The 15,326-nt window shown below is 36.5% G+C and overlaps 1 protein-coding gene across 1 annotated transcript in view; it reads left to right on the forward strand.

The window, feature by feature from the left end:
• TEX15 (testis expressed 15, meiosis and synapsis associated) overlaps positions 1-15,326 on the forward strand; it is an 82,984-nt gene that overhangs the window by 13,931 nt on the left and 53,727 nt on the right. Inside the window, exon 2 of the mRNA XM_007942704.2 lies at positions 1,575-1,740. Coding sequence (XP_007940895.2) covers positions 1,575-1,740 — 166 coding nt within the window. The remainder of the gene's footprint in view (positions 1-1,574; positions 1,741-15,326) is intronic.

Below are 15,326 nucleotides of genomic sequence, written 5' to 3' on the forward strand. Positions count from 1 at the left end.
GATTATCTTCTGTGTCTGTGTTAATTGGTTTCCCTTTTCTTTGTTGAAGAGGGTCTGTGCAGTCCTTGTGCCTAGTCTGCCATCTTGCCAGAACCTCTCCATTTCAGTTTTTACACCTTCCAGTTCTTCTAGATGCATCCCATGTTCTGATTATTAGTGAATATGTGCAGCTGTTTCTAACCATTTTGAGTCATTCACCATCAGCAAATGAAGATCTCAGAAGCTTTACTCCATCTGTGTCATTAAGGTCAACTCTTACTTTGAGGAGGCACATCTTCCCAGTCATAACTGGAGTGGCTTCCAGCCTGAGGAACATAAATTACAGACATGACAAAATCACATATGTGTAGAACTGATTAGGGTTTTGGGACAAGCAATGGGATGAGAAAGGGAGGGGGATGGGTATGACTATATCTATAAAGGTGTAGCACAAGGTTGATCTGGGTGGTGATAACACCATTCTGTATGTTGATTTTAGTGATAGTTACATGAATACACACACACACACACACACAAGTGCATGTGCGATACATGAAATCTTGATATAAGGTCTGTAGATTATACTATTGTCAGTTTCCTGGTTTTTATATTATACTATGGTTACATTAAGATGCTTCTGCTGGGGAAAACTAGGTGAACAGTACATGGGATCTCTCTGTACTATTTCTCCACTGTCTTATGAATCTATATTCATGCCAAGATAAAAAATTTTAAAAGACACAAAATCTTAGTGTGTTATGAAACTCAAATTAGTAACAGCTATTGTTGCAAATATTTAAATGAAAATTTTGAGTCAGTAATCGAATTAAATATGGGAAAAGGATGAGAAATGAGTTGATTTTGCAAATCACCTGATTGTGATGTTTTCTTTAAGTTTTATCTTATTCTTTTGATTTGATAATTAAAATATAAATAGCATTACTTATCAGATTCATGTATATGGACTGTGCCTTAAACTATATATATGTGTGTCTTCTCTGCTTCCCTCTGATTCTTTTTCTTAAGTTTTTTTTTTTTTTTGTCCTTTTGTTAACTGATTTTAATACAGCAATAATTGAAACATTGCTCAGTGCCGTGAGAAAGTCCGTCACCTCTTAACTCATGCCACTGTATCTTTGTAAGTCAATAACTTACAAAGATATTCTGGTACTTTTCACATAAAAATAACCCAATTGTTTTCTAGTATATAGGTTGTCTTATTTAGAAAATGTACTGTTCATACACTAACAGCAGATACCAGCTTTGTGTTATGATGTTCATAGATAGAATCACTGTATATCCTAAGGTGAAAATGAGTTACCTGAACTCGAAACTATTTTATATCTGTATGTATCAACTTTAAGACTTCAAATAGGTATGTGGAGAAAAGCAAGATTCATATTTTCATTCATATCAAATGTAGGAAGTCTATATTATCTATTATTCTTATTGAAAAATAAAGTCTTACCTTTAGATAATAATAAAAAAATTCCAAATGCTTGGTTATTTGAGTTTTATATTAGATGTACAATTGTCTGATAACATGATTTTAAACACAAATACCTACTCAACCTTTTCTTTTTCTTTATCTTCAGTTTACTTGTCAACTTGTTGCACCAATACTAGAGAATATAGTTTCATACATGATACTCTTAATCAGTGCAGGCTTGATATAAACTGTGACCTACAGTCATCATGGCAATTTGGGGATACAAAACTGGTTCACAATGAGGATCTGGAAAAAAATTTTACTGTTAAGAGGTAAGTTTGTATGACTTACACAAGTGTGAGGTATTTTTGTTCATATTTTGTGTTTATACATTTTAAAAATTTTTACCATTTGAGATTTAACAAGTATTTCAAGAAAAAATAAGTATGGAGTTATTTATCCACTATTTTGTTATTGCCTCATAACCTTCTGTAATGGTGAAAAGCTAAGGATGAGATTTGATTGGTATATGTTGTGCATTACTGTAGTCAGATATCAGACACCTCCTTCTAATTTCTTAATTTTGATAAATTCCTCAGAAGCATACATCAACACATTTATTAAGTTGCCTTGGATCTCTAGGATAATATAAAGCAGTAGTTAAAGTAATCAGAAAGTAAATTTTCTCTCTTAATCCAACCCTTGAGAGACAGAGGTGATTTGAGAGAATTTACCTGGCTGTTCTTTTTAGGTTGGTGCCACTATTTCTGACACTTAAATTTTTTAAAATATGCCTTCTACATCTTGGGAAACAAGACTGATTACAGTGTGTTATTGTAGTAAGAAAAAGAATATATACAAAACTCTCTTTGTAAAAAATGTTTATAGGTATAGATGTTGTATGAATAAGCTTTAACATTTTCATTTTCTAAACTTGCCTTCTTTACCATTTTGTATTTTTAAACTTAAAAATTAACCAAAAGGCCCACAGTTAGAACTTGTGTAGGAATGCTTTGGTTTCTTTTTTGTTTTGGAATCAATTCCTCTTGACTCAGACATACTGCTTCACTTGGTGTCAGTTTGGAAATTTGAAATTAGGGTGAGAGAATGACAGAATTAGCTCATATTTTATTTCTTCCCTTTAAAAACCACAGGTTTGAGGACAGATAGAAAGGACTGGATATATTCTACCACTTGCATACTGAGAACAGTTTGATCAAAATTGAATTGCTGGCAAAAAAAAAAGGGGGGGTGGCGGAGATTGCTAGTATTGTTCCTTAATTTTGGTTCTTTTAGGCATTTTGAAATTTTGTCCTTTTTCAGAATGCTCCCTTGCCCCACATAAAATTTTCAGCAATTTATTTCTCCCAGTTAGTCTTGAGAAAAGTTAGTGTTACTCAATAATTGATGTATTTGAGCTGGTATTGTCAAACTGATAGTGTAGTGCCTAAGGCATTTGACTGCTAATCAGAAGGCTGGTGCTTTAAATTCTCCAGCCACTCCTCAGAAGGAAGACTGGGCAATCCATTTCCGTAGAGATACTGCCTCAGAAACCCAACCATGATAGCAGTGAGTGAGTGTGCCAGAGGAGTGAATGAATCTGTCTTGGAAGAAGTAAAAGTCAGAATGTGCCTTAAAAGTGAGGGTGGTGAGATTTCTTCTCCCTTACTTTGGACACATCATGAGGAGGAACTAGTCCCTATAAAAGGACATCATACTTGGTAGAGGGTCAGCAAGAAAGGAGACCCTCAATGAGATGGGTTGATACAGTGGCTACAACAGTGGGCTCTAATATACATACTGTTGTGGGGATGGCACAGGATTGAACAGTGTATATTTCTGTTTTACGTAGTGTCACTGTGAGTCAGAATCAACTCAGTGGCACCTAACAACAACAACTCATTAAAACTGGATATGTTACCAGTACAGTTACAGTTGAGTCAGTTTGACTTATGATGATCCTATTTGTGTCAGATAGAATTGTGCTCCATAGGGTTTTCAATGGCTGATTTTTCAGAAGTGGATCACCAGGCCTTTTGTCTAAGGTACCTCTTAGTGGACTTGAACCTCTACCCTTTGGTTAGCAGGCAAGCATGTTAACTACTTGTACCCCAGTGGACTTCTACTGGATATGTTAAGGCTTCCTAAATGACCAACAGATAAAAGATTTACTATTTTCTTAGGCATTTCCCAATTAGACAAACTATTTTGTTTTCCATAGCACTTTATACTTGGTTTGTAGGACTTACCGTAACCAGTTGGCTTGTGTCTGGTTCCTTCACTACTTTGTGAATTTTACCTTGTTTTTTGGTGCATAGTGTAAAACTGAGTAACAACAAAATGGTTACTTAAATGTAAAATAGAGTTAAATTTTTATCTCATTTTTCAACTTACTAATATTAGGAAGTACCCTTTAATCATCTTTAGCCTTAGGGCACAAGTGAAAAATAAAAATAAACATAATAATTATCAGGAAAAAATAGAATGGAGAGATGAAAAGAGAAAGTGGTAATAACATTGACTGCCTCTGCCTTTATGTTCATCACACCTCGTAGAGGATACAACAAGTTAATAAATTTGTGGTCTCAGGAAGATCAAGTAGCTCCAAAAAGATAACAATCTCTATTTTTTTTTTTCTACATATTGTCTACCACTTCCTAAGTGTGCAATCAACAAAAACATCTCAATAATCTAAACATATATACTCAGTCATTCATTCACCATTTTTATACTGTGTCAGACACTTAGATACTTTTGGAGAAAACTGAATAAAGTCTGCTATTTGGCCTTAAAGACTTTACCTTCTAGTGGAGAGAGACATACAGCTAAATACAAAATAATATAGTAAAGATACAGGCACACCAATGAGGGATTGATTATTCTTCCTGAGAGTCTTAAGAGAAATAATTTGAAGAGTTTAGAAACTTGAACTGGCTGTACTTTCGTAATGATACAGCCTCGGAAACCCAAGGAGGGGGTTGCTATGAGTTGGATCCAACTCAGTGGCAGTGAGTTTTTAAGAGAGTAACTAAGTTTAGTTCTCCTAAAGAGTATTGCCCTATTTGTATCAGTTTGGCCCTTTACTGTTTTGTTTCCTTAAGATAAACATGTTTCAGATTTATATGAATATAATTTTAATGATTGTACGTATATTTCAAAGATTGTAAGTTTGATATGATGCTATGGTTGAATTTGTACTATTTCAGTTTATATCCCATCTCAGATAAGTAGTCTTGAGCATTCCATGACACTAAGCTGAGAAGAATAAAGTAGAGTAATAGGAAAAACCTGGATCTCTGATGACATCTGGTGCCACAGAATCAATGAACCCTGACATAAGCTTCCTGATTTCAGAATTTCTTGTTAATATGCTTGTGCTGCTATAACAGAAATACCACAAATGAATGGCTTTAACAAATAAGAGATTTATTTTGTTACAGTTTAGGAGGCTAGAAGTCCAAAATCAGAGAGCTGGCTCTGTGGGAAGGCTTTCTCTTTATATATAATTTAGAGTGCAGCTCTAGGAGGCCCAGAGTTCCTTAGAGATCTCCATGTGTCTTGGCATCAGTCTTCCCTGGGTGTAGGAGGTTCTCAGTGCAAAGACGCCAGATCAAAAGAATGTGCTCTACTTTCAACTCTTCTTTCTTGGTAGTAAAGAGCTCTCTCTTCTCTCTACTCCTCTCTCCTTTTGTCTCTTGTAAGATAAAAAGTATAACTCAAGTAAGGTGTGACTTGAGTAAGGGAATGATTGAGTCACACCTTCTTGTAAGGCTGTGACTCAAGACACAATCCACATTGATCCTGCCCCATTAAAATACAGAGGTTAGGATTTACAGCACGTCACAAAATGGAAAATAATTCACAAAATACGGGATAACCACGTAATACTGGGAATCATGGTTGACACACATTGTTAGGGGATACAGTTTAATCTGTAACAGTGCTGTAAGAAGTTAACTTAGCTTCAGGTTATTCTTTACTTGAAGTCAATAGCATACTAAGTGGAACTAAATTTGGTACTTGGAAAGGGATAGTTGCAAATAAGAGATCTAAAATCTGGATTTAACTCTTCGGAGGAGGGCGGTAAGGACCCACACTGTTCTCAGATGGGAAGTTGGTTGATATGATTTATACCATGGGGCACAGATCATGTGCTTCAGGAGGCTGTAGGTACGTGGGAAATTGTACAAAAAAATTTAGAATATTAGGGTGTTTTGGCCATTTTCTGGTTAGATCCAAGAGATCTTTTTAAAATCAGAGAAAATTCAAATTCAATAAGAAAGATTTTTCCTACTTGTGGCCTGGGTTCTCAGTCCACTTTTGCAAGATTAGCTTGAAATAGAGAATTCATCTTTTCCAAAGGTAGTGTAAATATGAGTTTTTAGGGATCTAACAGCAGTTACTTATACAGCAAAATATAAATATGTTGCCTTTGACTTCTCCCATATACTTCCTTTTAAGCATCTTCTGCCAATAAAGAAACTAGTCAAGTTTATACAATAAAGATGTATCTTAGTAAGCAGAAATTAAGGGAATTGGTTAAAACTAGACCAATCTTACAAGAGATGCTAAAGGGAGTCCTTTGGACAGAGAACCAACAACAGCAAACAACAACTGACCATTAACATACATGATGACATAACCTAGAAACCAACCCAGTTATGGAAGTATCCAAAGTAAAACAAGCTGACAAGATTGTAAACAGGGAACCAAAGATATCAATTGGTAAACGAGGACAACTGCAAACCAAAAAGAGGGAAAAAACTGTGTAGTTACAGAACTTCTAAATGGTAAGGAAGTCAAGACAATTCAAGATACAATGGACTATTTTAAACTTGGGAAGAAAATTATAAATCACAGGGTAACCTCAAAGAAAAACTTCACATCAAAATAAAGAAGAGGACAAGCACAGATATTTAGCAAATACTAAAAGAATAGCAATGAAGGAAATGATAATACAATTCATAAACAAAATTAGCTCAGCACAGAAAATTATAAGGAACAAAGAAACCAGAAACACTAAGAGAAAACATACAACAAAAGATAGCAACAAATTGATACTTGTCAAATACTATCCAACACTAAAGAATCTACAAAACATGAATCTACAAAACACAACATCATGTGGATGACATTAGAGAACATTATGCTGAGTGAAATAAGTCAGTCACAGAAAGACAGATAACTTTATTAATTCATTATTGTAAAGAGTCAAAGAAAGGTTTATATATAGAAGGAAACTTTCTTTGTTGGTTACCAGGGATGAGAGGGTACGGAGGGAACACTTCTTGATAGGTAGAGACAAGTATTGATTTGGGTGAAGGGAAGGGCATTGTACCAAATGTGAATGATCAACATGGTGGCATTGAGGAAGAGGAAGACAGAGAGAGGTACAAGGGAGGTATATGAACCTTTTACATATATAGTACTACGTTGTCAGTGATGGCAAGCATTGATCTATGAGTGGATAGAAGGGTAGACAGGCTGAACAATCATGTATATCTAGTCAGGGGGCAGTGTGCCCATGACCATGTATAGGGTTGGCAGATGAAGTTTTTACGAGCATATTTATATGTGCTGTAAGAATGTCCAGGTATATATAGTAGAACTGACAAGGGACAAGGTTGTGGTGACTTCTTGACCACAACCAGTTAGTTACCTGGAGGAAGTGAGTAGTTGGACCTGTGGGCTCAGGACTATGGTCACAGGGGACATCAAGCCCAATGAGCATAATATACTACACAAAAACATTGTTCTACAATCTACTTTGGTGAGTAGCAGCTGGTGTCTTAAAAGCTTGCAAGCAGCCATCTAGATGCAACAATGGGTCTCTCCTTGTCCAGAGTAAAGAACAATGAAGAAAAACAAAGATTCATGGAAATAATTAATCCAAGGGACTGGTAGACCATGTGATCTTCAGCCTGTATGACCATGACACCAGAAGAACTAGATGGTGCCTGGCTACCACTATCAACCACTCCAAGGGGATCAGTGCAGAAGATCCTGGATGGAGTAGGAGAAGCATATGGAACAAAACTCAAAATCATTAAAAAAAAAAAAAAAAAGGTATCTATCCTGGTGGATGTGAATAAGGAATCCTGTAGGCCTGGTTGCTGCTTGCAGCCCTGTTCTGACCATGAGAACAACCAGACACGGATAAAGCTAAAACTGGACAGCAGAGTGGGAAGAGTCCAGAAAAAAAAAAATCCTGATTTTCTAATATTATTGAGGGAATGAATAAATTTGAAATCCGCCTGTGGTTGGTAGCATAATGCTTCCTCAAAGATGTCCGTGTTTTAATCTCAAGAACCTGTGAATATTTTATCTTAGATAGTGAAAGGGACTTTGCAGATGAGATTGAGGTTATAGACCTTGAGATGGAAGATTATCCAGTAAACCTATTTTAATTGCTAATGTAATTGAGATTATAGACTTTGAGATTATTCAGGTGAGCCCATTTTAGTCACATAAGATCTTAAAAAGCAAAGAGGAAGGCAGAAGAGTGGGTCAGAGAGAGGAGACAGAAGAAGAAAGAAGGGTGACATTCAACCTGCCATTGCAGGCTTTGTAGATGGAGGAAGGGACCCTTGAGCCAAGGAATGTGGGTAACTTCTAGAAGCTGGGAACAGTCTTGGGTTACAGCCCACAAGGAAAAAGAGTCCTTAGTCCTACAGTTGCAAATAATTGCATTCTGCCAAGGAAAGTGATCCATAGATCCCTCAGAAAGAACTATAGCCCTGCTGACACTTTGATTTTAGCCTGATGAGACCTGTGTCAGATTTATACCCTATATAGCAGTAAAATAATTAATTTATGTTGTTTTAAGCTCCAAAGCTGTGGGAATTGTTATAGAAGCATTAAAAAAAAAAAAAAAAAAAAAAACTAATATACTGCCCTGTCTCTGAATTTGTGAATTAGCCAGTTTCTTATTTAATCTTTGTTAACTGTCTATGCTTCATTTCACATAGATTACACTTTGAGCCAGATAGACAGTGATTGCTTAACTCCACTAATCTGATGGATTTGGAAACTGTTAACTATCCTTTCAAGCTCTCCAAAGCAAATAACTTCTTTCTTTAACTGTTTTCTAAACATTTACTTGAGTATTTTAATTTCTTCTTCTAGATAGTCCCAGTATCTAAAACTTTATATTTTCTTTTGTTTTCTATTTAAGTCTATAAATAATGCTTCCCAGTGTTTCATTTACTCAGGATTACCTGCAGTATTTGAGTTATCTTGGAATTTATTCTTTATGATGTAATTAATTATGACATAGGCATTATTACATTTGAGGCACTTAGACCCTGTACTCCAACTCTGTTGTAATTTGTTTCAGTAGGGAGAGATGGTAGCATAGAGTTATTTTGTTCACAGTCTTCAGAAAGATACCCGAGATTCCAGTCCTGTTTCTACTGCTCACTAGTTGTGCTATGCTGACTTCTGTAATTTCTCTATCAATGTCAGTTTTCTCATCTAAGTTTTTTACATTTACTAAATGTTTAATAAGATGGTAGTTAAAAAATAATGATGAAAAAGGACAACCATGAACTAGTAGGTATGTCTATGAAGCAGGGAGTGTACCCAAGACCATGTATAGAGTTGGCAGACAATGGTCCTATAAGTTTATTTGTATGATCTGAATTCCCAGATGTACAGTAGAGCTGACAAGGGGCAATTTTGTAGTCACTTCTTAGTCACAGCCAGCTACCCAGAGGGACCGAGTAGTTGAACCTTTGGGCTTGGGACCATAGTCACAGGGGACATCAAGCTCAATTGGTATTACTTACTACACAAAACATTGTTCCACCTCCTACTCTGGCGAGTAGCAATTGGGATCTTAAAAGCTTGCAAGCAGCCATCTAGATGCAACGATGGGTCTCTCCTCATCCAGAGCAAAGAAGAATGAAGAAAACCAAAGATTAATGGAAACAATAAGTCCTAGCGACTGGTACACCATGCGATCTACAGCCTATATGCCTATGAGACCAGAAGAATTAGATGGTCCCCAGGTACCACTGTCAACCACTTGGAGGAGGATCTGTGTAGGAGATCCTGGATAGAGAGGGAGAACAATATGGAACAAAACTCAAAATCATTTGGGGAAAAAAAAGGGGGGGCACCAGATTTGCTGTTCTGATAGAGCCTGGTGGAACCACTGAGACTATGACCTCTACCTGCCCTTCAGGTCTAGAATTGAACCCACACCTGTGGCTTCCAGCCAAACAAAAGACAGGCATATGAGTTAACATTTACCTGAGGTAGATACTCTTTGGAGGAACAATCATGGGAGAAAGAAGGGGTGTTTATGCACAGGGAGACAGCTCAGGGAGCAGGAGTGCATGGAGAGATGGACATAGGGAAGAGGTAACTGTTGGGAGGAAGTGGGAGGGGAGCTGTTGCATTGTGGTAAATTGTGGTCAGTGTCATGAGACAAACTGTATGTGAACTGCTGTATGGAAAGTGAGTTTATTCTGTAAATATTCACCCAAATCACACACATACAAAAAAAGGACAAACCACAAACAAGAGTCTAACTACATAGTTTAACACTTGAGTGCAGAGTTGATTTTGAGACTTTTACTCCAGAGCTTAAAATGTATATAAAATTCAGGGTCTGACAAATTTTAACACTTACTCCTCGTTGTTGTTGTTGTTGTTATTTGCCATCGAGTCGGCCCCGACTCATAGCGACCCCTCCTTGGGTTTCCGAGGCAGTATCACTACGGAAGTAGGATTGCCCAACCTTCCTTCCGAGGAGTGGCTGGTAGGTTTGAACCTCCAGCCTTCTGGTTAGCAGTCAAGTGCTTTAGCCACTATGCTACCAGAGCTCCTCATTAGTATGGATAAAAAAATAGGGAAATATTTCTGAAAAATTATTAACTCTGTATTTTTAAGATTTTTTTCTATATTTAAGATATAAATAACATTATTAGCATTAATTTGATGCTTACTGTCTGCTGGTAATAACTCACTATCATGTGCTAGTTCTTTGTTTTCTTATATGATTACATTTTACTGTATACACAAAAGACTATTCATATTCATCTTACTTTCTCTGAAATGGAACTTTCAGAATCGGAGCTTCTGTCCTTTAATATATTGGCACAGATCCTAGTATTTGAATATCTTTAAAAAAAAAAATCATGCACCAATTTTAGAGCTAGAAATAGTTTTAAAAGCTAATTAGACATAATTAATGTCACAGACTTGTACATTGATAACTGCAAAGTATTTATTAATATTATTACTAATACAGAATGCCAGGGAGGATTTCCTGCTTTATTGTAGTTTTGCCTGGGGTCAGATCTTGATTAACTTATATTATCCCATTCGTTGATTCCCTTAAAAGGGTATAATTTCTAGCCAGTAAGATGGCTAGGGAAAAGGATACTTACTTTTTTAAAAAACTGATCCCAGGAGAAGAGTCTACTCAATTTGGTAATAGAAGAGTTAAATGCACACCAGGTCTTTGATTGAAAAATCTTTTATGGCTTCAAAAGTAGAAATTAACAGGATAGTGTGGCACATAGCTGTTTACTTATTTTCTATCTCTGTTCATTTCTTCCTGTTGAAAATAGTTTGTAGATCTTCAGTATAATGGAAAATCATAATATAATTTGAAATCATAAACATTAAAATTTCTAGTTAAACATAACTTAGTAGATCTCAGTGTATTTGGAATTTTTCAATGAAATCATACTTTCTGAGTTTATTGGAAAGGGACATGAGAAAACAAATTTTGGAAGTGAGTAGTCACAACATTGCATTATCAGAGATCTGGTTATTTATATAGGCATTAAAGTAAACACATCAAAGCTAACTTCATAGTGTAAATGGAGATGAGAAATACAGCCTTACAGTGAGGTTTTTAAAACTAGAACTCTTGGCACTGTATCTAATTACCCATAGATTATTTTTGCCTAAACCTTTTATTGAGGTATCATATTTAGAAAAGTGCTTAGACGTTGTGTATAGCTATTTTTTTGAATACGCCTGTGCAAGCAGTGTCCACATCAAGAAACAGAGTATCTCTCAAGAAATTCCACAGGTACCCCTCCCAATCATTATTCCACCCAGCAATGATAACCGCTGTCCTGACTTCCCTAACAACGTAAATTAGTTTTACCTGTTTTTGAATTGTATGTAAATGGAATCAGTGCAGCATACGCTTACTGTTTCTTGCTTGTTGAATTAAGTATTGCCTGTGAAAGTCATTCATGTCATTACATAAACAGTAATTTGTTCTCGTTGATGTATAAATTTTGATTTTATGATTATAACATGATTTGTCCATTCCACTGTTGATGGACATTTAGGTTGTTGCCATCTGTTGGGTATATGTTTAACATTAATAGATACTACTGAACTGGTTGTCCAATGTATGGTATAAAGTTTAACTTCCACCATACCTTTCAGTTTTTATATGTTTATATGTTGGTTAGATACTCTCTTTTGGCAAGTCCTTGCCCATTTTGCATTTGGGTTGTTTTCCTTTTTCTTACTGATTTACTTGGGTTCTTTATATATTCTGGTTATGACTACCTTTGGAAGATACAATCATTGCACATATTACTGTCTTCCCCATACAGTTGTTTGACTTTTTATGCTCTAAATAGTGTCTTTTGAGGAGCTGAAGTTCCTAACTTTAATATTCAATATATCATAGTTTTCCTCTATGATTAGCTTCTTTGTGTTCTTTAAGAGGCCATTGCCTTCCCGAAGAGCTACAGAGATATTCTTAGTTTTCCTCTGAAAGCTTTGTTGTTACATATTTTATATTTAGTTGGCAGTTGTATGATGTGAGGTAGGTGTCAGGGTCATCTTTTTTCTCATCTTGCTAAACAGTTGAACAAGCTTCATTTATTGAAAGATTATTCCCATTCTCACTCTGTTGCCGCTGTAATAAATCAGAGCATCATATATGCATGCTAATGTTTCTGAATCTGTTTTGTTCCTTAGTGTGTTTGCCTATTTCCTTTACCAAAGCCACACTGTTTTAATTACTGTATTTTTTTAAAATAAGTCTTAATATGTGGCAGTGCATAAATCCTCCAGTTTTACTCTTCAAAATTGTCTTGGCTATACTTGGCCCTTTGGATTTTGCTATCAATTTTGGAATCATTTTGTCAATTTTCCCTTCCACCCTCAAAAAAAAAAAAAAAACTTTGTTGGAGTTTTGATTAGAATTGCATTGAATCTATATATAAATTTGGAAAAAACAGGCATCTTAAAAATACTGAGCCTTTGGGACCATAGTCGCAGGGGACATCAAGCTCAATTGGCATAACATACTGCAGAAAACATTGTCCCACCTCTTACTTTGGCGAGTAGCAACTGAGATCTTAAAAGCTTGCAAGCAGCCATCTGGATACAGTGATGGGTCTCTCCTCATATTCAGAGCAAAGAAGAATGAAGAAAACCAAAGATTCATGGAAACAATTAGTCCTTGTGACTGGTACACCATGCAATCCTCAGCCTATATGACTGTGAGACCAGAAAAACTAGATGGTGCCCATCTACCACTGTCAACAACTCGGATGGGGATCTATGTAGGAGATTCTGGATAGAGAGGGAAAACAATGTGGAACAAAACGCAAAATCATTTGGGGAAAAAAAGGGGGGGGCGGAGGACCAGCTTTGCTGGTCTGATAGAGCCTGGTGGAACCACTGAGACTATGGTCCTTCGATGCCCTTCAGGTCTGGAATTTAACCCACACCTGTAGCTTCCAGCCAACTAAAAGACAGGCATAAGAGTTGAACATGTACCTGGGTAGATACACTCCTGTTGTTGTTGTTGTTATGTGCCGTCGAGTCGGCCCCGACTCATAGCGACCCCTCCTTGGGTTTCCGAGGCAGTATCACTACGGAAGTAGGATTGCCCAACCTTCCTTCCGAGGAGTGGCTGGTGGGTTTGAACCACCAGCCTTCTGGTTAGCAGTCAAGTGCTTTAGCCACTATGCTACCAGAGCTCCTAGATACACTCCTAGGAGAGAACAATTATGGGAGAAAGAAGGGCTGCTTATGCATAGGGAAACAGCTTAGGTGGCAGTAGTGCATGGAGGGATGGACACAGGGAAGAAGTACTATTGGGAAGAAGTGGTAGGGGAGCTGTTGCATTGGAATAAATCGTAGTCAATGTCATAAGACAACATGTGTGTAAATTGCTGTATGGAAAGTGAATTTGCTCTGTAAACTTTCACCCAAATCATAATAAAAAAATAAATAAATAAAATACCGAGTCTTTCCGTCTGTGGGCATAATATACTATTCAGTTTTGTAAGGCCTTCTGCATTTCTCTCAATAACATAAATTTCATGATGAAGTTCTTAATATATTTTGTTATATTTACTCCTAAGTATTTATTCTTTTTTTAATGCTACTGTGAATCATAGGAGCTCTGGTAGCGTAGTGCCTAAGGCACTTGACTGCTAACCTGAAGGCTGGCGGTTCAAACCCACCAGCCACTCCTCGGAAGGAAGGTTGGGCAATCCTACTTCTGTAGTGATACTGCTTCAGAAACCCAAGGAGGGGTCGCTATGAGTCAGGGTCGACTCGATGGCAAATAACAATAACATAGCATGACAAACAATTATACTTAAGGGTGAATGACTGATAGTTTTCTCTGAGACTCAGAATGAGACATGGATGCCCACTATCACTTCTATTCCACACTGTATTGAACATATTAGTCACTGCCAAAAGGTAAGAAAAAGAAATGGTAAGTGAAAAAATTGGAAAAAAGACATGAAATTGTCATTCAGAGATAAATAGTCGCATACAAAGAAAATCCAAGTGAATCTACATTCTATTAGAACAAATAAATAGAACAAAGCTTAATGGATAGAATATCAATATGTAAAAAATTGTCATTTCTATACACCAACCCCCGAAAAGCATATGATTCACAATTGTTTTTATATGCTATCGAGTCAGACCAGACTCACAGCGACCCCTCCTTGGGTTTCCAAGGCAGTATCACTATTGAAGTAGATTGCCCCATCTTCCTTCCGAAGAGTGGCTGGTGGGTTTGAACCGCCAGCCTTCAGGTTAGCAGTCAAGTGCCTTAGGCACTACGCTACCAGAGCTCCTATGATTCACAGTAGCATTAAAAAAAGAATAAATACTTAGGAGTCGGATCCCACTTGACAGCAGTGAGTTTGGTTTTTTACTTACTATCATGCTGTCAAGTGGGATCCAACTCATAGTGACTCCTCCTTGGGTTTCCAAGGCAGTATCACTACGGAAGTAGAGTGCCCAGTCTTCCTTCCAAGGAATGGCTGGTGGATTTGAACTGTCAGCCTTCTGGTAAACAGTCAGATGCCTTAGACACTGTGCCACCAGATAAGCATTTATTTTCTACATATATATAAAACTCTACAAGTTCTTATTTTGTATAGTCATTATTCATTAATATTTTGTACATATTTACATTTTCTGGTCTTCATTTCTTTCTGCATTTTGACATTTCTATATGGTATCATTTTTCTTCTACCTGAACACTCAGAGTATTTCTTTTACTGTAGATCTGCTCACTATAAAATACTTCTGCGTATCTGAAAATGTCTTTTATTTCAGCCTTTATGTTTAAGAAGTGTTTTCACTGGATATGAGATTCTAAATTGGCAGTGTTTTTGTTCTTTTCGGCATTTTAAAGATGTCATTCCTTTTTCTTGTTTGTTTCCTTCATTTTTTTGGCCAAAGTGTTCCTTCTGTTTTAAAGGCAACGTGCCTTTTTTAATTCTAGCTTCTTTTAAAATACAGAATAGCTTCTTTTAAGATTTTATTTCATTTTTTAATTTTTATTGTGATTTCAATGAATTTTACAGAAAGATTCATTTTCCATTCAGCAATTCATACACATTTTGTTTCATGACACTGATTGTTGTTGTTGTTGTTGTTGTTATGTGCCGTCGAGTCA

Source organism: Orycteropus afer, unplaced genomic scaffold (assembly GCF_000298275.1).
Source record: "Orycteropus afer afer isolate SDZICR_OR568_19922 unplaced genomic scaffold, OryAfe1.0 scaffold00095, whole genome shotgun sequence".
NCBI classification, from domain to species: domain Eukaryota; kingdom Metazoa; phylum Chordata; class Mammalia; order Tubulidentata; family Orycteropodidae; genus Orycteropus; species Orycteropus afer.